Source organism: Anoplolepis gracilipes, chromosome 10 (genome assembly GCF_047496725.1).
Source record: "Anoplolepis gracilipes chromosome 10, ASM4749672v1, whole genome shotgun sequence".
NCBI lineage: Eukaryota > Metazoa > Arthropoda > Insecta > Hymenoptera > Formicidae > Anoplolepis > Anoplolepis gracilipes.
This window is the reverse complement of record NC_132979.1, coordinates 2,325,741-2,349,809: the sequence shown is the minus strand read 5'-3', so window position 1 is coordinate 2,349,809 and position 24,069 is coordinate 2,325,741. Positions and strand designations below refer to the sequence as shown.

The 24,069-nt window shown below is 34.8% G+C and overlaps 4 protein-coding genes across 9 annotated transcripts; 3 read left to right on the top strand and 1 right to left on the bottom strand.

Moving 5' to 3' along the window:
* Positions 1 to 149: 149 nt before the first annotated feature.
* Gnf1 (germ line transcription factor 1) lies at positions 150 to 5,205 on the top strand. 3 transcript variants are annotated; one of them, XM_072901231.1, is made up of 17 exons: positions 150 to 331; positions 420 to 554; positions 661 to 876; positions 952 to 1,102; positions 1,172 to 1,366; positions 1,481 to 1,611; positions 1,716 to 1,895; positions 1,971 to 2,264; positions 2,357 to 2,519; positions 2,671 to 2,877; positions 2,947 to 3,173; positions 3,260 to 3,597; positions 3,665 to 3,883; positions 3,958 to 4,131; positions 4,195 to 4,270; positions 4,425 to 4,592; positions 4,673 to 5,205. In XM_072901231.1, the coding sequence occupies exons 1-17, from the start codon at positions 323 to 325 to the stop codon at positions 4,775 to 4,777; spliced, it is 2,988 nt and encodes a 995-aa protein (XP_072757332.1). In that variant the 5' UTR covers positions 150 to 322; the 3' UTR covers positions 4,778 to 5,205. The 3 variants fall into 3 exon arrangements, with proteins under 3 accessions (XP_072757332.1, XP_072757331.1, XP_072757330.1); XM_072901230.1 differs by having other exon boundaries at positions 1,451 to 1,611; XM_072901229.1 differs by having other exon boundaries at positions 1,172 to 1,611.
* LOC140670572 (angiotensin-converting enzyme-like) lies at positions 4,599 to 12,030 on the bottom strand. 3 transcript variants are annotated; one of them, XR_012047588.1, is made up of 12 exons: positions 11,886 to 12,030; positions 10,375 to 10,636; positions 9,723 to 9,959; positions 8,885 to 9,291; positions 7,273 to 7,636; positions 6,733 to 7,051; positions 6,439 to 6,663; positions 5,817 to 6,342; positions 5,463 to 5,717; positions 5,213 to 5,388; positions 4,963 to 5,094; positions 4,599 to 4,739 (listed from the first exon to the last, which is right to left on the bottom strand). XR_012047588.1 is itself a non-coding variant. In XM_072901233.1 (11 exons), exons 4-11 carry the CDS (start codon positions 8,893 to 8,895, stop codon positions 5,042 to 5,044), a joined length of 1,929 nt encoding a protein of 642 aa, XP_072757334.1. In that variant the 5' UTR covers positions 8,896 to 9,291; positions 9,723 to 9,959; positions 10,375 to 10,636; positions 11,886 to 12,030; the 3' UTR covers positions 4,599 to 5,041. The 3 variants fall into 3 exon arrangements, 2 of the variants coding, with proteins under 2 accessions (XP_072757334.1, XP_072757335.1); XM_072901233.1 differs by having other exon boundaries at positions 4,599 to 5,094; XM_072901234.1 differs by lacking the exon at positions 10,375 to 10,636 and having other exon boundaries at positions 4,599 to 5,094; positions 11,886 to 12,025.
* Positions 12,031 to 13,094: 1,064 nt separating this feature from the next.
* LOC140670573 (actin-5, muscle-specific) lies at positions 13,095 to 15,988 on the top strand. 2 transcript variants are annotated; one of them, XM_072901235.1, is made up of 2 exons: positions 13,095 to 13,228; positions 14,121 to 15,988. In XM_072901235.1, the coding sequence occupies exon 2, from the start codon at positions 14,145 to 14,147 to the stop codon at positions 15,273 to 15,275; it is 1,131 nt and encodes a 376-aa protein (XP_072757336.1). In that variant the 5' UTR covers positions 13,095 to 13,228; positions 14,121 to 14,144; the 3' UTR covers positions 15,276 to 15,988. The 2 variants fall into 2 exon arrangements, with proteins under 2 accessions (XP_072757336.1, XP_072757337.1); XM_072901236.1 differs by having other exon boundaries at positions 13,195 to 13,326.
* A 1,795-nt stretch (positions 15,989 to 17,783) lies between these two features.
* Positions 17,784 to 22,399, top strand: LOC140670618 (actin-5, muscle-specific). The gene is made up of 2 exons (XM_072901319.1): positions 17,784 to 17,929; positions 21,006 to 22,399. Exon 2 carries the CDS (start codon positions 21,032 to 21,034, stop codon positions 22,160 to 22,162), a length of 1,131 nt encoding a protein of 376 aa, XP_072757420.1. The 5' UTR covers positions 17,784 to 17,929; positions 21,006 to 21,031; the 3' UTR covers positions 22,163 to 22,399.
* The last annotated feature ends 1,670 nt before the right edge of the window (positions 22,400 to 24,069 follow it).

The window sequence follows — 24,069 nt, the reverse complement described above, 5'->3', positions numbered from 1 at the left end:
ACGAAATGCACTTTGGGGTGTGTTCGAAAATTATCCGTGAGATAAAATTTAATTGACCAATCAAGACAAGGGAATTTTAGTATTTTTTTTCCTCGTTAGCTCTCATGTTTCACGTTTCACGTTGAGTTCATCTATCTAGGTTTATTTTATGTTTATGGACGTATCTCGTCACGTTTGTCGTGTAGTTCTGCTTCGCGGGAAAAATCTGCTGCTGAACTTCATAAAACAAAACTCGTTGATCGGGGAATTGTCGATCAATTATGCCTGCGTAACAATACGAATAAAACTCACGTTATAAATAATTTCTTCGATATCAGGAAAAATGCCGCGGGTATGTAATGACAATAATGTGTGAATGCTATTACTTCGGATTTATATGAGATATATATATATATGTATTGTTATAAATGCTTTTACAGGATATAAGATCGTATTTTACGTCGATTGCAACTTCTCAGAAAAATAATAGCGAGCCTACAAAGTCCCAAAAGAGACGTGTAATCTCGTCAGACGAGGATGAAGAGAAGTCCAAGTCATCCATAAAGCGTTCTAAGGTGTACCTTTGTTATTTTTCTGTATATTATATGGATTAGTTTGTCATAATTGTTTATATTATTCCTTTTGTTACTTGCAATAATACAAAGTTATATAATTAATCAGGTTGTACGAAAAAAACCAACAAAAGTTTCTGCCTTGTCTGATTCAGACGATGATATAATTGTAGAAAAAAGTAAGAAAGATTTAACAAAATCAGGAGAAAATGAGAAAAAAGAGAAAGAAAAGCCACGTAAAAAAATCTCTTCTAGCGAGCTGTTTGGCAAAAGGCCAATAATGAGAGTAGAAGAGGCAAAAGTGAGACAAAAATTACAAAAACTGGTAAATATTATATAAGCAAAAATATAATAAATTAACATAAATTAAACATTCTACAAATAATACTGGGATTTATAGGAATCTGAATTTCACAATGACGATGATTTTGATTCTGTACTTAAACAATTGGACACTTCACAGGATATGATAATAGAAGATACAAAAAAAGATAAAGATAACACTGAAAATGAAAAGATTTCAAAGAATTCTGAAACAGCAATTAAAACAGGTATGTTGAATTCATTAAATATTAAAATAAACATTACTAAACAAATTTGATTTAATAAAACATTTACAGAGATAGTTTCTAATAAAAGTAAGAAACATGATATCCATTCGAAAGATAATCAAACAAACAAAACAAAAACTAAAGAGGTGAAAAAATCTCCTAACAAAAATAACGTACATTCAAAAATGATTATTTCTTCTCCAAAAAAAAAATTAAAAATTAAAAAGGACAACTCTAGTTCCAATGAAGATTTGGATACAAGTAGTAAGTATAGTGATGATAAATCAAAGAAATTAAAGTTTAACAACTTGGCAATAAATGTCTCAAGACCTATTTCTACTACAAAAGAAAATGAAAGCATACAAAAACAATCACCAGACAAGAAGAAAGCCAAAACGGTGGATTTATTTGAAGAAAGGATAGAAAAAAAGAAACAGCGTGCTATAATGTATGAAAAATATCTTCAAAGAGGTGGTGCCAGAAATCCTGGTTCAAAGGAGATTCCTACAGTAAGGTTACATTTGTATATAACAATTAAATATAGTTCTGAAAGATATGTAGGAATCATTTTTTGATACGATAAAATCTTTGATTGATATTCGTTGTTTTATAGGGTGCCCAAAACTGTTTAGCTGGTATAAGTTTCTTGCTCACTGGTGTTCTTGATTCTCTGGAAAGAAATGAAGTTGAAGATTTAGTACGTAAATACGGCGGCCGTACCGTGAACTCTGTTTCGGGCAAAGTTAATTATATTATAGTAGGAGAAGAACCTGGTCCATCAAAACTAGCAAAAGTACATTTATTTGATCATAAATGTGTATATGATTAGCATATACTCACCATTTCTTCTTTATATGAATATTTTTAGGCCAGTAGTCTGGGTATCAAGCAAATATCCGAGGATGATCTCCTGGAAATGATTCGCACGAGACCAGAAGGTAAAGCTGAAAATGTTATTATAACAAAGGCGAAATCAAACACGAAAAAGAAATTTAATAAATTTGAGGAAGATAAATCGCCATCACCCCAGAAAGCAAAATCACCAACAGGTTTACATGAGCTTTCTGAAAAGGTAAAGACATCACTATGTTCACCTGTGAAAACGACAACGTCTTCAACAATACCAAAGCAGACATTGGATGTAAACAATTATTCACAAGAGGTATACTTAGACATCAATGTCATAAAATATATGCATAATATAATAATTAAATAAAACTTAAAGATTGAAATATGATTCTATTATTTTTCTAGACAACCATAAGCATCGGTTCGCAACCGCTCGTCGAAAAATACAGACCTAAAACTATGAAACAAATTATAGGACAGCAAGGAGATAAGAGCTGCGCACACAACTTGTATGTATGGTTGCGTGATTGGCATAAAAATCGTCAAGATCCAAAGTATAACAACAGCAGTACGTCATGTGCATACTTTCGTATTAATATAATTTTTACAATTATTATGTTTTTTGTCTCTATTTTTCAATAATTACTTTCTTTTAGAAAATAATAATGAAAATAAAATAAGAAAATTAATCTGATTAATTTTTGCTTCTATTTTAATAGGTAAACAAACCCATGGACAAAGTTTTAAAGCTGCTTTGCTGTCGGGTCCACCAGGCGTTGGTAAAACAACAACTGTACAGGTTGTTTGTAAAGAATTGGGTTACGATCTTGTAGAATTTAACGCTTCTGACACGAGAAACAAGAAGCTTTTGAAAGAAGAAGTCTCAGGATTATTATCCAATACTACAATGAAAGATTATGTTACCGGTGAGCATGTAATACAAAATTTTAAAATAATTATCAATATTTCACTTGACGTAACAAATATATGAACAGGAACTAAACAAAAGATCACGAACAAGCATGTATTGTTGATGGACGAAGTCGATGGCATGGCTGGTAACGAGGATCGCGGTGGTTTACAGGAATTACTTGCTTTAATAAGAAATACCGAAGTGCCAATTATCTGTGTCTGTAATGACCGATCTAACACAAAAATGAGGACCATTTCCACTCATAGCTATGATCTGAAATTCCACAAGCTCAGAGTGGAGCAGATCAGGGTATGGACAGTCTACAGAACTAACTCTAGTAGAGTATATTTCATATCTGATGTAATTAGTATATTATCTTATTATTATATCTTTAGAGTTCCATGAAGTCTCTGTGCTTTAAAGAGAATATTAAGATATCGACAGAGGATCTCGATCGTCTAATCGAGTCAACGAATCACGATATTCGACAAGTGATAAATCATCTCGAGTTTCTCGGCAGTCGTACATCTCAGGTGGAGACGATCGACAAGAAGAATTCGAATAAGAACTTCAAACTCGGCCCGTTTGACGTCGCGAAAGTGGCATTTAACGCGGAAGAACAGAAAAATATGAGTCTGAACGATAAGATTGGTTTATATTTCCACGATTATAACATAGCTCCTCTTTTCGTACAAGAAAATTACCTGAGTGCCAGATTATCCCAAGTATCACCGTGAGTATATATCGCTGTCTTTGTGTACGATATAGCAAGAACCAATGGACTTTTGCTACATTTGCAGTCTTCAGAGGTTGGACAAGATTGCTCAAGCGGCCGACAGTATAGCCCAAGGAGATCTCATCGAGAAGGCGATGAGAAGCAATATGATGTGGAGCCTGCTTCCGTTGCACGCTTGTTTCTCGTTCGTTATACCGACTAACGAAATGTCGGGGAATCTTGATGCGTTGGTACGTTTTCCGGGTTGGTTCGGACGAAATTCGAAGGCGATGAGATTTAATAGGTATCCGTAGTATAATTTTTATTAAATTATTAATTAGTAGTTCGCTATTTTTCATCGCTATGTATCATTTCTAGATTAATGCAAGAATTAACGACGCATACGCGATTAGCTACGGGCGCTAATAAAGATGCTTTGAATATGGATTATTTGCCCCATATTCGAAATGCTATTCTAAAACCTCTAATAGATAACGGTATGGATGGTATTGAAGCAGCGATAAACATTATGGGAAAATATCATTTAACGAGGTATATATTTTAATTATATTAAATATTGCAAAATATAAAGCCTGATGCTTAATTTTCTTTTAGAGAGGACTTGGATTCAATAATAGAGATTTCTCTTTGGCCGGGAGTTCGCGATCCTACGAGTAATCTTGATAGCAAAGTATGTGCATAATATTAATAAATGTTTATATTTAATATACTTAAGTAATAATAATTATGTAAAATAATAATTATTATAATTATTACACATTAGTTTTGCGTTATAAAACTAAAAGATGTGTAATTATATTTTAATATTACTAATAACATTTCAGGTAAAAGCAGCGTTTACACGAGCGTATCAAAAGAATCCTCCCATGCTACCATACGCAATTAACAGTAATACTACAGCAAAGAAAAGATCTTTGGAGAATGATGATTTCATAGAAGAGGAAAATAGTGAAAAAGAGGATGACAGTATTGAGGCTGACAAAATGATTAAGGTAGCGTTAAAATTAATTCTACATTTTATTGGACACCAATTTTAAAAAGTAAAATTATGTAAGTTAAAAATTTATTATAGGCAAAGAAACCTACTGCTGCTAGTACTAGTAAAGCTGCTGCATCGACGAAAAGAAGTGGCGAACCGTCTAAGAAACGTGGACAGAAACGCAATAAAACTAAATAGGAAACATAATATCAAGAGGACGAAACATAAATTTTATTAAGAGAAAAACGTAAAACAAAATTATTATTATATTGATGTATTGCTAATGTTTGCTTAATCGAATCGATCATAATGTTTATACGTGTATATGGAATGATTTTTATTTTCATTTGTTAAATTTATTAAGTCACAATATAGTAACTTACACAATAGAGGCTTATCCATTCCCCTTCTCACTTGTTTCAAAATATATTTTTATTTTTCTGTATCTATAGAGGAAATGTATCATTCAGAAGGTTCGTCGTTATTTTTAAGCTCTCCCCTCGTCTGTACGCATTCTAAAATGAAAGAACGATTTGTGAAATAATTCTTAATTACTATAAAAATATTGTGATATATAAAATATGAATAAAATCTTTAATTTTGTGTTTTCTTCTGTAAAGCTACAATACATACGCCTACTACTGGGTTTCCATCCAATATATTCGTTAGTTTTCTTATTTTCTTCCGTCAACCAATCAGTCAAGGGTTTAAAGTATTCCAAAAGTCCAGCAGAGTCCATTTGCCTTTGACCTGAGATTTTCTCCATCGCATCTGGCCATGGTTTTGAAGAACCCAACTCCAGCATAGATCTAACACAAATGCGGTTATTATCTATATTGTTTCGAAAATTGTGTTTTTATAATACTCAAACTTATAAACTTACTTTAACAGGTTTCCGGCATCCTTGTTATCATAAATATCACATTGATGCAATGGATTGGCGTTTGGATTCTTTGGATCGTATTGCTTCGCCTTGGTGCATAGTGCTTTATGGAACTGGAATTGTACCACGAAGCTTACATAGTATCTTATGTATTCAACATCCGCAATTATGTGGTACTTCGAGCCGGGATCGAAGTCTTCTTCCGACCTATCCACTGGTGGTTCAATGCCCTGGTACTCCTCTGCAAGCGACCACCTTTAAAGTAAATAAGCTCTTCGTTTATTCATTATGTCTTTTAAAATTGAAAAAGATAAGTTGTCATATTTTTCATTTCATATAATCAAGAATACTAACCAGTTACAGTTATAATTGTCGGGCGTTACTCTTCCCTGAAATACGTTCCAGCGCCATCGATCCATCATATAGGCGAACGGCAGAAAAACAATTTTGTCGAGACTCTTCACGTAGAGATGATTCAGCAATGCTTCTCGATCAGTTGAATCGTCCGTCAGTAGTCCGATCTTCTTGAGATGGCTGGGGGTAGACGCGCTGAGAGAGATGACATCGCCAACTGCCTCGTGAAAGCCGGGATTCGCGCCCTCCTTAAAAACAGTGGGCTGATTCTTATATTGCAAATAATATTCGACATGACCCATTTCGTGATGCGCCGTCAACAAATCTTCCATGTTGATGCGCGTGCACTGTTTAATTCTGAAATCTTTGCTGTCATAAAAGTCCCACGCGCTCGCGTGGCAGATCATGTCTACATCCTTCTGCTTCTCCAAGATCGAGTTTTCCCAGAACGTGTCCGGCATGGCGGATAGATTGATCGACTTGAAGAAATTCTCGGCAAGTCTGAACATGCTTGTCGTGTTGTAACCTGTATTCAAAGAAGTAACATACAAGACATTATAATACGTGTAAATAGGAGATTGGTCGTACAAGACCGAGTTATAGGAATCAAACATAAACCTGCCTTGTTCGACTAAAGCGGCGCTAACGTCTGGCAACTGTTTGCCTGGAAACGGTACGGTGAAGTCTGCGATATTCGCCCATGTTTGAGCCCAGGTGTTGCCCAACAAGTGTGCTGGAATCGGACCGTCCTTGCAAACGATGTCCTCGCCGTATTTCTCTCTGAGCTCGCGGCGAACATAAGCGTGCAGTTGCAAGTACAGCGGTTTTAACTGTTGCCAGAGGGTCTCTGCGAAGAGTCGCCACTTGTTTTACGAGTGCTTTGTCATAGACACAAATAATAGTGTGCGAATCTTACCGATTTGTTCAGGGAAATCGTCGGCCTCGTAATCATTCATCCAGTACGCCGCATGATCGGAAAAGTTGTTGAGCCTCGCCGCGGTGTTTGCCAATTCGACGTATTTGGGATACAAAGATTTGACCTGTTCACCCGAAGCTTTCCTCCACTCTATCCAGATGTACTTCAGCTCTTCGGGATCACGGCTTTGCATCAAGATTTCGGTAATTTCCGGCTCAAGCGCAAGATCGCACTTGGTCTTATTCTTGTAGTCGCAGATCTTTGCAGTACTGTAGATGTTCTCCATTTGGCTGACGGTCGATTCAAACTCCTTGTAACTCTATTTTTCGTTCAATGATACACAGTGACTTTACAATGTAATCCTTATGCTCATTTAATTAAACAGCTAATATTTGCTTAATGTGCACACTAATTCTGAAAAAGATTGCCGTGCGAAGAAGATAAAAAAATATTTATAATAATCTCTTCCTTCATTTTTTCAAAAAGACTTTCAAAATTAAAGACAATTGATATTTAGATTTCTCATTATTATATTCTTACGTCTTCAGGAAGCGCGGTGACACCGAGTATACTGAGTTTGTTGAACTGTCTCTTTATATTCTTATCCTTTAAGTCTCTCCAAGGAAAAGCGTTCACTTCTTCGGCGATTTGTTTCATGACACGCGCAGCCGCTGTGGACACGTTCAGCTTCTCCGCCAGATTCTCGTCCGTCAAGTTCGACGCGTAATTCCATCCAGCGATGCTCTGTTTATTGTTCCATTCCATATATTTCGCGTCGATGCGTTTTAGGAGATCCTGAGCGTTCCGCAGTAGCTTTGCATCAGCCTGTGGACTTTCGGGAATTACAGGATCCTCTGCTGTTGGCTTAGCCGCCGCCAAACTTACGACTGCCGCTACCAAGATTCTGATGACACGATAATACACAATATATTAATAATCGTAGGAGAAATTATATAACAATCCCGAATAATATATTGTATATCTCGAATTATTATTATTGTTATTATTAATAATTCGTTAATAATTAAAAGAATCAAATGTATAAACAATGTAAAATGTTTCAGCTCGAGTTCGGAAATGGTATATTAAGCACTTCGAAGGTTATCGGTTATCGCTCTAGCAATTGATTACTTCATAAAACTTACTGTGATATGTTATTATTATGATAAAACTTACTGTGAAGTTTAATAAATTTTTTTTTGCGACAACTGTTCATTGCGTGACATACATTTACTATAAAATTATATCTTATCATTGCTACCAGCTAGTAAAGAGATATCTCACTTAATTAAAAGTAAATCAAATTAAAATAAAATCTCGTATACTAATATATATAACAAATTAATCAATTTCAAAAATGTACAATTTTATTTTATTTCTTTTAATCATTTCTGTTTTCCGTTTTTAATTTACATATTATAAGGTTCTATAAATGTCAAAAAGACATGCTAAGTTCGAAATACAAATTTACGGAAACTATCTCGTTTGGAAACGGATATTTCTTAATGTTTGCGTGCGATGAAATGTTCAAATAAAATACAATATAGTACTAAATGACACCGCGAGGTCATTTCAACAACGCGATTTCAAAATATCCAGGAGCGCGACGCGAAGAGCACTCGTGTCCGGCATATTAACTCGTTAAAGGCCGTGAATAATTGTCATCATGCATCCGGGTATATTTGACGTAAATGCTGACAACGATCTTCACACGTATGTACATACAAGTGTATCGGAAGTGAATAATCGTTCTTACTTTGTGAAATTAGCGACACGAAATGATTAAGCAGTATTTAATAATTATTTCGCATAAAAGATACTGACATTAGTTTTTTCTATATTAGAGAAGAGAAATATCATGATCTATATGATTGTCAAAAAAATATAATGGTAGTATATATATATATATATATATATATATATATATATATATATATATATATAAACAATTGTATATATACATATATCTATATTTTACTATGACATTATATATTTTTTATTAATTAGGGTTATCAATCATTGTAATATATTTCGTATCTTTTCGTCTGCATCTTGTTATGATATTATTTTCCGCAGAGTTATCGATCATCTTCGTATTAATCTTCATAGATAAGAACAAACATTATGCTACTCGATTAAACGGGATACTTACAGGCGCAGCATATCGATTTGTCAATCTTTCACGTTCTTACGAAATAAGATCTTGCGGTTTTAGTCAAGGAACCTGAGTAACTTTCAATGAGAGTGTTTGTGCGTTCTCCACTCGCGAGCACAATCGCCTTCCGACTGTCAACTGACCTCCGTGAGCGAGACGCGTTATCTTTTATGCAACTTCCCCTTCTTTCGACAGCATCCGATCGCGCTCCTGCGATCTCTAATAAATTTGAGTATGATCCTGAGTTGACTGGTTCCGAGACTCGTCGTCCTGTCTTTATCGCCGCAAATTTATATTTTGATCCGAACAATCTTTTTCAACCTTGTGCCTCTCAGCATGTTGATTGTTTTCAGATCGAGATAGGAAGTCGCAGTAAAGAAATATGTATCAACATTCCATAGAATCTGTAATTGCGAATGAATTAAAAGCTTATTGTGTTAAAAAAAATTACTGACATTATTATTCTCATCTATTTATTATTAGAAACATTTACATTTTCACGTATGTATAATATATCTCGTATATAATGTCTAATGTTTGAAAACTATTGGAATAGTTTGTATAATGGAATACTTTGTTTAGGATAATTTTTAGAATTTTGCGCATTCTCGTCGCACGAGATTGTTTCGCGTTCAAATCGCTACCATATTGATACCGTGATCACTTTGATATATATTTGACGACAAAAAATCGACAAGCCATGGAAAAAAAATATTACAAAAATTTTCTCAAAACTTTACCACTTTCGTGTCTTTCGTTATTATCGTTATTGTTTATCGCCAAAACAAACAATCGATATTTCAGCAAATCCTCGATATAAAAATGTAATCTTTACCTGATTTACATTCTGGATTCGCGGGAGCGAACGTCCTTGTCGCGCGCGTATAACGTCCTCCGATTCTTTTCGCTTCATCGACAAATACTTCTTCGAGAGTCGAGGACACGCTCTGGACTCGATATCGATCCAAGGGCTTTTGTTACGGTCGTAGAATACAAGATTGTTCATTGTGCAAAATTTCGGAGATAATCACGTATTATACAATAAGTCTTAAGCTACGCCAAATCCAGGAAGCTAAAAAACAAGAGGATTAAAATTAAAATACATTGAATATTAAATATCACAGAGAGAAAGAGAGAGAAAGAGAGAGAGAGAGAGAGAGAGGGGGGAGAGAGAAAGTAAAATAGTATCTTTTTTCTGCAGAAATTTCAATGAAAATAATATGATTATTCCCGAAAATTGTCTTTAAATTTTTGTTTTTGAAGTAATTAATAAATTAAATCTTTTTACGTATGAATGTGGACATTCTTAATATAAATTTACATTTCCTACCTGTGTGAGACGAGATAAAAATTTACAAAAATAATATGTAATGGAAACTTTCGCTTTTCGATATTAGAATCATAACAACGTAAAATAAAATTTAAAAAAAAACAACATTAATAAATAAAAGTTTGAAAAGAAAGATTGTGCATTAATGGAAAGATACCTTTCAAAACATCTGGCAAGAATGTAACCGCATCGTTGCTAATGCACTCTCAATTAAAAAGAATTAATCGATGCAGCAGGTTCCATATAATACAGCAAGAGAGCGTCTGTATCATGTTGATTGGCAACGTCCAATGTCAAGAATGTCGTAAAATAAATTAACCGTAACTCTTAGGTTGAATATTTGTTCAGGTTACAGACGTAGATGTTCTCTCTTTCGGTCGAAGCACAGATTAAGATCATGGAAGATTTTCACCAGTCGTCTAAAAATACAAGATGTTAAAGATGTTGTAAAAAACTGAGTCCATCTAAAGAGAATATCTTGCTAGTTAGCTTAGTCAATAAAATGCTAGACTAGAAAAACAGGCTGTTCACTATGTGTGAAGAAGCCTCTCCAAATTAAACTCAGGCATAATCGTGTTTTATTTGTTGTACGATGAGCAATGACGCAAATATTAGCAAATAGTTTTGCAACAATTTCTCTATTTGGCTGAAAAAAATATTATAAAAATGCTTGAATATATTCATTAATTTAATTTTTTAATATTTGAAACAATAGATATTAAGCTAAAAAACTGTTTACATAATTACTAAAATTACAAATATTATAGACATTGCTCGTATATTTTATAATTAAATTAAATCTGGATGTAGAATATATAATACATGAACCGATGTTTTCGTCTTTTGCTTCGCTGAAATTTCTTATGAATTTGTTACGAGTTAAAGACCAAGGTTGCACTAGATTTCACAAAGATTAAAAATATAAGATCTGTAGAGTTCGTATGTGTCTGTGTTTAAATACCTCATTTCCTATAACGCTTCGCTGATTTATCAAACAATAAATCGGACAATCTTATTGTCGAGGAAGAGAAATCTAAGTGCCTTGAATCGCGTTTCCGGCAAGATTTCCGATAAATGCATATTAGAAATTATTTAAGATAAAAATAAAAAAAAAATTCATTGAGAATCTAATCTTGAAAGAAATTTAAGTGATTTTTTGTAAATTTATAAATAGCGTAGTATCGTCAAGCACATAAATTGCTTTACTTCAAACAGGGGCTATCTTAAAACGATCTTTAATAAAATCATTGATTAAAGTTGATATTAATCTTGACAAAGTAATACATTGATTGTGACATAGATTAGATATCAGAAATTTCTTTCGACATGAAAATGTCGAAAAAGAAAAAATAGAATTAACAAAGTCCAAAGATCGAATCAGAAATATAAAACTATTCCTTTTATAATTATTTTTTTTCGCAATAGTTTTTATCATATACACATCTATGGTTTTTTCATCTATCTAGTAGATTAGAATGAAAATTAAATCTCAAGTCGTTGGAATTTATTCTTAGCGCTATTCTCTCTCTCTCTCTCTCTCTTTCTCTCTTCTATTTTATGTACTTTTTTATCGCCGAAAGAGGAATGAATTATTACGTGCGACACGCGTATAATGCTTCGTTACGTGTACGAATAAATTAAATGCCAATTGGCAATTTGTCCAAATACCTTAGGGCACAGTCATGGCCACGTAGGTGGTGTGAAGTCGCAATCAAAAGCTTCACTATATGTAGATTAGACGAAAAAGAATACAAGTCTTTCTTGATGGAAATAGTTTTCCTTAGTTTAGGACTATTTTTTATCTTTTCCATATTTTTCAACATAATATATATATATATATATATATATTTATATATATATATATATGTGTGTGTGTATAGATTCTTCAAGTATTATAATACTTCATATGCCAGAAGAGTACACCGTCTCGCGTTAATATCCTGATTTGGTCATGGGTGAGTATTTTCAGGAGTGCTGCGAGGCATCGGGGGATTTCCGACGTATGCCAAAAGCATCTCGGCAATTCGGAGAACGACCACGAGAAGCCAAAGAAGAAGAAAACGATGACCTATAAGCAATGAAATAATGAAAGATTATGCACTGCATTCATTATAGGTGCACAATGTATTTTATAATAGATAGAATATATTTTTTTCTAAACATGAAAATTGCTCATTAATTAATTACAGAATTCAAGAAAGAAATCCTCGTGCAAACCAAGAAAAAGATTGATAAATTAATTTAAAAATTCAGAAAAAAAGTGAAAAGTTCATAATTTGTAAGATTTATTTTATATAATTTTTTATCAAATCACTTTATGAATTATTAATCTAAATTTTAGCACGGCTACTTTCACAGTCTTGTTAAGAATTATATTCTTAAAAAATTATTAAAAGTTAAAAAACTGCGTACAAATCTTATCTTAGAAAGTAATTTCTCTAAATATTATCCGAAAAAATTTAACAAAAAAAATCAAACCACGTAAATTTATAAATTGCACATTCAATCGTCGAAAAATCTTTCTGGATATCTAACTGCGAGATAGATTATCGCTCGACGAGAGTTACGGTAGACGAACAACAGATAACTGCAACGGACGATCAGCAATGGTCCGCGTTAATGTCTAGATTAGGAGATGTCGACCGTTCCGCGGGGATTTCCAAGAGAGTGCGAACAAGAAGAAGATGAAGAGAAGATGAAGAGAAGATGGAAGAGAGAAGAGAGAAGGAGGAGAACGACTATGACGAGGGCTGACGCGTCGCGACGCGACGAGCACGAACGGCGTCGCCGCCGTTCTCGCCCAAAAGCTTCCTGGTCGTATACGCATCCACCACCCACTTCGTGCCTAGGCGCGAAGCGTGGGCAGCGTCGCTGGCCAGTTCTGGAAGCGTCCCGCGTGCCCATCTTCGGTAGCGTCGCGCATCGCATCGCGGACGTTATATCTGGCGTCGCGACGCCCTCGGGTCTCAGCCGCTCCTCAGCCGCCCGCCAATTCACAACCCACCCCCACGGTTAGTAGCAAAGATCAGCGCATCTTTTTCGTTCGTCGTGCTTACGCTTGTGGTCACTCGGAAGTTTTGCGCGAGGATTATAAAAGCTAGAAGTGCCGGTGAGAAGCTCGATTCGAGGATTTTGAAAAGAAAAAAAAGTGAAAACGCGTTTGTGTATAAAGAGCGGAGGATTTTGATTGAAAGGATGAGTTTAATTGTGGGATCGCGTTTATGTTAAATCGAATAGTTTGATGGAAGAGATTGAATTGATTTTTAAGTGTATTGACTGAAACGTATTATTATTCAGTAAATTATTGAGAAGAATCATTCGGAAAGAAAAAATTCTGCATATATTAATAAAAAAAATAACTTATAACAATCAATTATATAAATATTGAATAATTAGTAAATTTAAATGTACCTTTTAGTTGATAGCTTGAATTCAATAATAAATTTAAAAAATAATGTTGTTTCAATCAGTTTTATAATTATCTCATAAGAAAAATTCGGATTTTTTGGGAAAGTATAAGAAATATCCATTTGATCCATTCACATTTGAAAAGTAGAAATTGTCACCCTGTTGAAATTCTTACCTTTCTTATTATTAAATAGCTTCAATATTCCTGAAAATAAAAATATAATTAATTTAAACTATGAATGTCGGATTATACTTTTTTAAGAAATCAGTATATAATTGTTTCCGCGAATTTCATTGAACAAAGATATTAGATTGAGATTATATAAAACTACATAAAACTAAAAGTGAATATTATATTAAAAAAATAAACAAAATTATATAAATATTATTTCAAGTTTAAGATAAAAAACTGTCTAAGAACATATTACACCTTATAATAAATTAATTTCTGTTAGATTCAACGAGTTAAACTTAAATCACACATTTTTTTTACAGAGAAACTAAAGCAGCAGCAACAAGATGTGTGACGACGAAGTAGCCGCTCTTGTCGTAGACAATGGCTCCGGTATGTGCAAAGCCGGTTTTGCCGGAGACGACGCTCCTCGCGCCGTCTTCCCCTCGATCGTCGGTCGACCCCGTCATCAGGGTGTGATGGTTGGTATGGGTCAAAAGGACAGCTATGTAGGCGACGAGGCTCAGAGCAAAAGAGGTATCCTGACTTTGAAATATCCGATCGAGCACGGTATCATCACCAATTGGGATGACATGGAGAAGATCTGGCATCACACCTTCTACAATGAATTGCGTGTCGCGCCTGAGGAACATCCGGTCCTCCTTACCGAAGCACCTCTGAACCCGAAAGCTAACCGAGAAAAGATGACGCAGATTATGTTCGAAACCTTCAACAGCCCGGCTATGTACGTCGCCATTCAGGCCGTTCTCTCCCTGTACGCCTCCGGTCGTACCACTGGTATCGTCCTGGACTCCGGTGATGGTGTCTCTCACACCGTACCCATCTACGAAGGTTACGCTCTTCCTCATGCCATCCTCCGTTTGGACTTGGCTGGACGCGATCTTACCGATTACCTCATGAAGATCCTCACCGAGAGAGGCTACAGCTTCACCACTACGGCTGAGCGAGAAATCGTTCGCGATATCAAGGAGAAACTCTGCTATGTCGCCCTGGACTTTGAACAAGAAATGGCTACCGCTGCCGCCAGCACTTCTCTCGAGAAGAGCTACGAGTTGCCTGATGGTCAAGTCATCACCATCGGTAACGAGAGGTTCCGTACACCTGAGGCTCTCTTCCAACCTTCCTTCCTGGGTATGGAATCTTGCGGTATCCACGAGACTGTTTACAATTCCATCATGAAGTGCGACGTCGATATCCGTAAAGACCTCTATGCCAACAACGTTCTCTCTGGTGGTACCACCATGTACCCTGGTATCGCTGATCGTATGCAAAAGGAAATCACCGCTCTCGCACCTTCTACCATCAAGATCAAGATTATCGCTCCACCTGAGAGGAAGTACTCCGTATGGATTGGTGGTTCCATCTTAGCCTCCTTGTCTACCTTCCAACAGATGTGGATTTCTAAGCAAGAATATGACGAGTCCGGCCCTGGCATTGTCCACCGCAAATGCTTCTAAACGCGTCATGACACAATCATCGACGCAACAGTGCAATCTTCGTCGAAAGAATATCATCCTAGTTCAGGAAGAACGCATAACTAGCATGCTCTGCACTGAACGATCAAGCTGCTACAAGAAACATCATTACCGATTCTCAATCATCATGGGATATCATCAAATCATCATTGTCGCGGCCTCGCTCATTGTGCACAAATAACAACGGCCTAATTGATCATCTTCGTCGCCGCAGCCTTTGTAAGACTGCGTGCAACGACATCATTACTCACTTGGCGTCATCATGGCCGAGGTAGTGGTCGGTGGTATTGGCTCTCGTCACAGGACTTTGTTCGTTGTAGCCTGGACGTAGTCAAGCATCAAAAAGTCGTTGAAGGATACATGGAAAGAAACCAGGTGCATCTTTCTATTGAGAAAGGAACATTCTGGAAGAAGCGAAAGGATATGTAAGGATCACGGATTGTGCTTGGCAACGAATTCGAGACTACTTCGGAAAGGTCGCGCTTTATTCACTGTCGCGCGAGCGTCCTTCATCACCGTCCGAGAAATCAATCGTCTCTCAATATGTATTACTTATAATTATGTCTAGTCTGCCAACTAAGCTCTACCGATGTGTACTTCTATACTTTAACTTATTTTGTAAATATTACACTATATTATTATAAATATTGTTATACGATGTCAAAGTCAAGTCAAATATACATTATGTCACTCTACACTCTCGTTTACTGTTGTATAATCTTTTACATTACCTCGCATATTTGATTTATTTAGCATAATTCTGGCACTTTCAAACTCTTCTCGTCACAGACAATTCCTCAAACTTCCATTTATTTTCTCAAGTTTCTTTCCACATATCGTTGTACAATCACATGAATTTTTAAATAAACTATATATACCTGAAAATATTATTTTTATTTTACTTTGCAAATTTATATTTAAAACAAAAAAAATTGGCCTAAGAATATATAAATATGTACAAAATAGTCTTCCTTTTTATTTCTTTTATCCTTTTAATCACAATTAAAGAGAGGGAAGAAAATTTATTTATACATTTCGCAAAACTTGGTTTCAAGTATTACTTAACATTGTCGTTAAAATTCAATTTTGTTACTTGGCATTTTCCCGTTTCGCGATTATGTTAGTCTTCTTGCATCATTCCCGCATCCAAATTTGTCTTTGATCACGACAAAGTAGAGATTTGCGAAATTTTAAAATAACTTTTATCGTGTAGAATGTCGCGATGAGTAATCTTGGCCTGATACAATTTATCCTATTTTAAATTAATTTTCTATTATATAATTTTTTCCTATTCATTGCTAGACTTTTTCCACAACAAGAATTATCGAGTATCGCTCCGATTATTCATCTAAATAATCGACTAAACATTATGGTTACTCGTCTAAAAAATGCAAAAGAACGAACAAATTTGTTTCCAATCGTCATGAATCATCAGATTTGTTCATATTTATTATCTCTAAGAAACTTTCGTGGACGCGTTTGAATGTTCCATTGATATTTAAGGACGAGAGTATCAACGATAAAAGCTCTTGCAAAGAAGATACAGTTTATTTCGGTCGCATCGCGTAATCTCAAAGTATTTCTGTTACCTCCTTGATATTCGTCAGAGCATGATTTTTGCTTTTATCGAACCTTTTTCGACTCTTCCGTTTTCTGTTCATTGATATATGGATAATGTCTTTATTTCGCTGAGATGATTATTTTCCAAGAAAGTTTCACGTATATAATTACAATTTCAAGCTGAATTTATAAATAAGATAGAGTTATATAAATTTGGAATAAGATTCTATATAAATTAAATTCTTATACGGTATTTTTTTTAAAGCTGTTTTTACAAAAAAATATAAAGTAAAACCTAACATATACATACATTACATATGTCTTGTATAATTGTGTCGAAGAAAAGTTTACGATATTTGCTTTCATAAAATAAAGTGGTCTATCCAAAATAAGCATACAAAAATATATTTTTACAGATAGATATATATATTATGCTCCTAGATATTCTTATTATTTAAATGCGAGATTGTAGACATATAATATAATGAATATATATACATATATAAATAATGATATAATTTTTATGTAATAGTTCGACATATTGATTTCGAATCTCAAAATTGAAGTTTTGTTCATTGTACTCTCGTCATAAATATACATATATTTCTCAATATAATATATTAGCTTTACAACATATTTTTACACTAAAAATTATTTTGTCACGAGAAGGAGAACTTTCAAAAATAAATACAAATATCTCAATGCAATATAATGTTATTAGCTGTGTGTCAATTCTATTGGTTTAATTAATATTTATCGAAATATTTCCCAGAGGAAGGAAAAAAAATTAAGCAATTCAGTTTAATTTTTGTTGAAACGACCAGCATTCCAAAGCTCAACGCAGAAACGCGCCACGGAGTATTTCCAAACCGGTAAAGCGTATACGTCGATCCGCTTAGGGGCCGCGGCCGCCTAAGTTCGGCGAGCGTCGCGACGCCCTGCGAGGCGATGCCTTTTTCGTGCCTGTCGAGTAAGCACCATCCCACGAAAATGCGGGGGCGTCCAAACGAGAGCATATAATCGACGTCGCGACGCCGCCGAGGCACAGACGCCGCTCCACCTCTGTCCCGTGCACGGTACGTAGACACGTAGTCAATTTTCGCACGAATTTCCGCTATACTTCCGGGATATTACATCTCTCCCTTCTCTGGAGAACACAATCGCTTCCTGCCTGCTCTATTGAAGACATCTTATCGACATATTCGCGTACTGTAGTGATTAGCAAACAAGTGATAAGCTGCTGTACCATAAAAGGATTATTCGTGATAACCAGCAATTCTCGAAGTAATAGCTTTTTTATTATTTTTATTTTTGTTTAGTCAAGATTCTAAATTTACTAAATAAGTATTTAATACTATTAAAAATTATTTCTATGGTTGAAACATCTAAATTCAATAATATTTAAAGCAAAGAATCGTACTCGTTATATTTTCAATTATTTTCAAAATCCATTATATATTATTAGAGGTATTTAAATTAAAAATCTTCAGTTTATTCATATTTTTATATCTTTCATATATCTATTTCTCTTTCTTTCTTTTTAATTTTTATATCTTTTATATATCTATTTCTCTTTCTTTCTTTTTAATTTTAATCGATAGATTAGATCTGAATCAAATCTGGAAGTGTTTATTAATGGTTGCTTATTTCGAGATATTGCAATCGTGATATCATAGATCTTATCTGGTTATAATTAATTTGATATATCGTTATTTACCTAAGAAAATCTTCAGTTTGTTGACGATTCCTCAAAGAAGTTCAAGTTCGCAGCATATCACTGTACCCATTGAGATCCACTCTTGGCGCATTGTCAACTCATACAATTGTTGTGTCATATAGCATATTATCCGTCATCCTGATAAACATGCAGTGAGCGAGACCTGTTCCGATTAAATTAATTTTAATCTCAAAATGTCCAACATTTAACGCATCAATTTTAACAGTATATTATTATGTTAAATAATATTTGAAAATATTATAAATAACAAAGTTAAGAATATTCATCGACTAATTTTCTAACTAAATTATAATATTAATATCTCCTTTCTAGCAGTGTTAAATAGTACTAGAAAAGTAATTACTGTGACAGTTAAGGAAATATTTTTCAAGATAAATTGTTTAATTAGAATAATAGATATATAGATTATTTGCAAAATTAAGAAAAAAATTTAAGCATAAATAAAATAAAATAAAATTGAATTAAATTAAATTTCAATATAGCACGTGTTGTGTAATTCTCAATTTTTAACAGATCATTTAGAATAGGATCCAAGTAATGATAATACAATAAGTAAATACGAGAGTTCGAGCGTTAGTATACGTGTTAGAAAGTATTCACAATATCCTCTTAGATTTGATCTTTACTTAAGTCTTTCTCAGCCAAAGTTGGTTGTCCACTGTTGGCTGCGAAACTCTAATAAGTGAAGGTCAAAATTTCATTGCGAAAATAAAATACTAAAAGTAAAGTATATTGTAAATTCTTACTAGCACATACACTGATGCCAGAAAATATTATCGTATTAAAATTAAATTTATCTAAAAAAAAGTGATTAAAAAAAAATTATATTATAGATGTTTTAAAATTTAAGCTTGTACAAGTTAGTATCATATTATGATACAAGTTATTATGTAACATTTATATCATACAATATATTTTGAAAAAGAAAAAACCGATAGGTTTAAATAAACAAAATATAAAAATTATTTTATAACAATTAAAAAATCTTTTATATTTTATTTTATTTTATTAATTAATTTTTTCACTTACTTGTGTTAAAAAATTAACGAGTCATAAATTATCATTATATATTTGCGATATTATTCGCGGTTGCTTCCATGTCCATTAAAGGTTCTATCCTCTGTGAATCGCACTCTTGTGCTTTCTGTTGATTCCTAAAATTACTCATTCCTCTAAGCATCAGTTTTCTCAATTGTCGGTGAACTTTAAACATAGTTCACACCCGGTCTCTTTCTAGAATTACAACTAACGAGATACCAGGGACGAGTTAGAAGCGACGTTAATGTTAAACCAACATTACTCTCGCGTATCTCTTTGTCGTCATGTTCATAATCATATAGTCGAGGTCTTCGGCCGTGCAACCACGTTGGTTCCTTTTCCGCGCGGGCAGGCATAATTTTGGCACGCTCGCCGCTGCCTCGCGGCGGGGCGTTATGTTTTATCCGTCGTCGTTGGCTGTGGCGGCGGCGGCGTCGACCACCATAATCGTCGCTTGAACTTATTAGGGAGCGTCCGTCGGCCGCATGTCTAAAGTTAGCGACGCGTCGAGCAAAAATAGCGCCACGACGTTGGGGCCGCGTTGCCTATCGCTTTATAGGCAACTGGGTCAATTCTGGCTTCACGCAACCGTGGAACAATTTTATCGAAGAACTCTCAAAATTCGCCTCTATCATCAGATACTAAATTATTTTTTTTTTTTTTTTTGTAAATAATCAATTCTTCTTCTCTCTAATTGAACATCCGTTTCGAAACAATTTAGAATTTTCATTCGTAAAGAATTATGCCACGTTTATCCATCGAGGAATTCCTGAAACCTGTAATGTATTATTATTAGTTATGAAATAATTTTCTTATCGTTTTATCGTTATTTTTTACTTTTAAAAATTATATAATTTTTTAAAATTATTATATCTTTAAAATAAATATTAAAAATAAATAATTCGCGGGAAAAAAAGAGAATTGTGCATTAAAGACTTATTCATTTAGTCGATATTTTTTTAATACACGCAATTAGTTTTGTCTTGCAATATTAAAAAACAGAAATACCAATATTTAGTTTTCGCGACTTAGACTATACAATTTTCAATTTGATTTTAATTTCTGTTGTTTCTTATTATGTAATAGAATATCGATACTTTATATCTTCTTATCTTATCTATATCTTCTTATCTTATCATATTTACACAATTAGTTTTAATTAAAATTCTTTTTACGTTAGAAAGTGTTAGTGATGCATAACGTGAATCTTTTCTGAAAAAAGTGAGAATAATCTTTGATGTTAACATATCAGATACGATAATAAGATGAGATTACAAATAATAGGTATCATCCAACCATGAGCGATGATTATTATATAAAACATTGGCGCTATAATTATTGTAGACTGAGAGATATCAATATTATTTTTGTTACAGAAAGTTGAAATCGAAAAAAAGCCACAATGTGTGACGACGAAGTAGCTGCCCTGGTCGTAGACAATGGCTCCGGTATGTGCAAAGCCGGATTTGCCGGAGACGACGCTCCTCGCGCCGTCTTCCCCTCGATCGTCGGTCGACCCCGTCATCAGGGTGTGATGGTTGGTATGGGTCAAAAGGACAGCTATGTGGGAGACGAGGCTCAGAGCAAAAGAGGTATCCTGACTTTGAAATATCCGATCGAGCACGGTATCATCACCAATTGGGATGACATGGAGAAGATCTGGCATCACACCTTCTACAACGAATTGCGTGTCGCTCCTGAGGAACACCCGGTCCTCCTTACCGAAGCACCTCTGAATCCGAAAGCTAACCGCGAAAAGATGACGCAGATTATGTTCGAGACCTTCAACAGCCCGGCTATGTACGTCGCCATTCAGGCCGTCCTCTCCCTGTACGCCTCCGGTCGTACCACCGGTATCGTCCTGGATTCCGGTGACGGTGTCTCTCACACCGTACCCATCTACGAAGGTTACGCTCTTCCCCATGCCATCCTCCGTTTGGACTTGGCCGGACGCGATCTTACCGACTACCTCATGAAGATCCTTACTGAGAGAGGCTACAGCTTCACGACCACGGCTGAGCGAGAAATCGTCCGAGACATCAAGGAGAAGCTCTGCTATGTCGCCCTGGACTTTGAACAAGAAATGGCCACCGCTGCCGCCAGCACTTCTCTCGAGAAGAGCTACGAGTTGCCTGATGGTCAGGTCATCACCATCGGTAACGAGAGGTTCCGTACACCCGAAGCTCTCTTCCAACCTTCCTTCTTGGGTATGGAATCTTGCGGTATCCACGAGACCGTCTACAATTCCATCATGAAGTGCGACGTCGATATCCGTAAGGATCTCTATGCCAACAATGTTCTCTCCGGCGGTACCACCATGTATCCCGGTATTGCTGATCGTATGCAAAAGGAAATCACCGCTCTCGCGCCTTCAACCATCAAGATCAAAATCATCGCTCCACCCGAAAGGAAATACTCTGTATGGATCGGCGGTTCCATCCTGGCTTCTCTGTCCACCTTCCAGCAAATGTGGATTTCCAAACAAGAGTACGACGAGTCTGGCCCTGGCATCGTTCACCGCAAGTGCTTCTAAACAATTACGCTCGATGCTATTCACTATTATTATTGTTATTATTGCTACACCTTTCCCTAAGATGTATCGTTCACTGCCGCATTGCTTTGTCTAGTTGGATCTCTGTTAGTCGAATAATACTATCATTACTATTGGTCCGTGGCAGCGAGTCTTTTATCAACGACCATCATACGAGCATATACGTCATCTTTTGTATATAAGTTTACGTCTATGGAATAAATCAATCTTATATTCTTACAGCCGTTTAATTCGTAATTTTTCATTCTTCGATACCCTTATATTTTTACGAGAATTAATTAGCGGTTCAATTGAATACTTTTTATTAATTTTTTTTTCACGCGATATATTATTTCTTATTATTTAAAATATTACAAGAAATAGCACGTTATGCATCGGTTTTTAATTAATTAAATTAATTAGTTAATCCGTTGACTGAAAAAATTAACGTAGTAAATTCTATGGCTCTTTCAAACTAATAATATTTAGATATGAACTTTTCTGTTATTATAAAATTAATTGACTTGATATATATGAACTGCATGATACATTTGTGGAAATGCACAAGGATTACATAAATAAAATGTATCTAAGATTTTTATCTACAATTCTATTCTTCTCTCTTTGGAAAAAGACATTAAAAATTTGAAAAAGTTGCATGGTTTTTAGTTATTGTATAATTAGATAAAATTATACATGCTCATATAAAAGTTTGGTAAGACGTTATACTTGTGCACAACTGATATGGAAATTAAGAATCATACAAGAAAAATTCACTCTATATTGCATTTATCGAGATGAGTATGAATATCGTTACCTCTCATTGATGCAGTAGCAATATAGGCATGTGATTCAGGCATATCCAAGCTCGTCCCGCAAATTTGTAATTCTGCAACAAGACGTATATACGTGTAAATAGATGTGCATTACATAAATTAATAAATATACAATTACATTCATGTTACATAAAATACGTAAAGCATATAAGTGATATTACATAAAACATGGACGAGGATGTCTCGAGTATCTGGCAGTTTTCCAAACCAAAGTATATTTTGCAGTATCTCACACATTTCGTCGGCAGAAATGGTTTAATAGTACAGTAAAATTGTATTGTGTTATGGCCAAAAAATGCAACTATAGGGAAAGGTGATTGTATCACATTAAATAAGTCAATAGTATGAGATATTCGTATAAGAAGTTTAAACGATAGCTAAATTGCCGGTTATTTCTGTAACTGCGTAATCGATAGAATAGCTGCCAAATTACTCTTTAATCGCATCAATTATAAATGCCTGTTTTTTTTTAACTCTCTCATCATAAATTAACAATAAACAAAATCAAATTTTGCAAATAAACATTCTAAATCTAAATTTTGCTAATTGATGCGATTATAATTTTTCTAGCTAATTAATTTTTTCAAAATCACTTTTAATTTTTCGGAAAAAATGAAAACATTTACCTTTGGTATTCTCTTCGACAAACATCTGGCTACTTCTCTCTACACTCTCACTGAAGCTACCCTCGCGATATCCATCAGCGAACATAGCGATAAGCAAGAGGTGCTCGACGACAAAAGGTGCGCCCTTTCGGGGTTGAAACTCGGCAATGTGAATCGGTACCAGCATCGGCTTTGCCGGCAGTGCAAAAAGGTGGAGGGGATCTTTGCGATGGCTCGAGCAAGCGAGTCGCCCTGTGCATCTGTCAATTATAGTAAATTAAAAGCTGCAATTAGCGAATAAGACTTTTGTTCTGCATCGCAATTCTTTCTACTCTTATGAATCAATATGATTAGATGTCATATCGTGTCATCTGATGTCTTATAAGCGCGATCCGTTAAAAATACAAGCAAAGATAATATGACTTGACGATCTAAATCATCTAATGAATCTAATGAAATAATCTATGTT

Coding starts and splice junctions, on each gene's coding strand:
- LOC140670618 (XM_072901319.1), top strand. CDS start 21,032: ATGTGTGACGACGAAGTAGCTGCCCTGGTCGTAGACAATGGCTCCGGT.
- LOC140670572 (XM_072901233.1), bottom strand. Junction 6,664..6,732: donor CGATTTCCCTGAACAAATCG/GTAAGATTCGCA, acceptor GACTCTTCGCAG/AGACCCTCTGGCAACAGTTA. Junction 6,343..6,438: donor CGCCGCTTTAGTCGAACAAG/GCAGGTTTATGT, acceptor CTTTGAATACAG/GTTACAACACGACAAGCATG.
- Gnf1 (XM_072901229.1), top strand. Junction 1,103..1,171: donor TGAAACAGCAATTAAAACAG/GTATGTTGAATT, acceptor AAACATTTACAG/AGATAGTTTCTAATAAAAGT. Junction 2,520..2,670: donor TCCAAAGTATAACAACAGCA/GTACGTCATGTG, acceptor CTATTTTAATAG/GTAAACAAACCCATGGACAA.
- LOC140670573 (XM_072901235.1), top strand. CDS start 14,145: ATGTGTGACGACGAAGTAGCCGCTCTTGTCGTAGACAATGGCTCCGGT.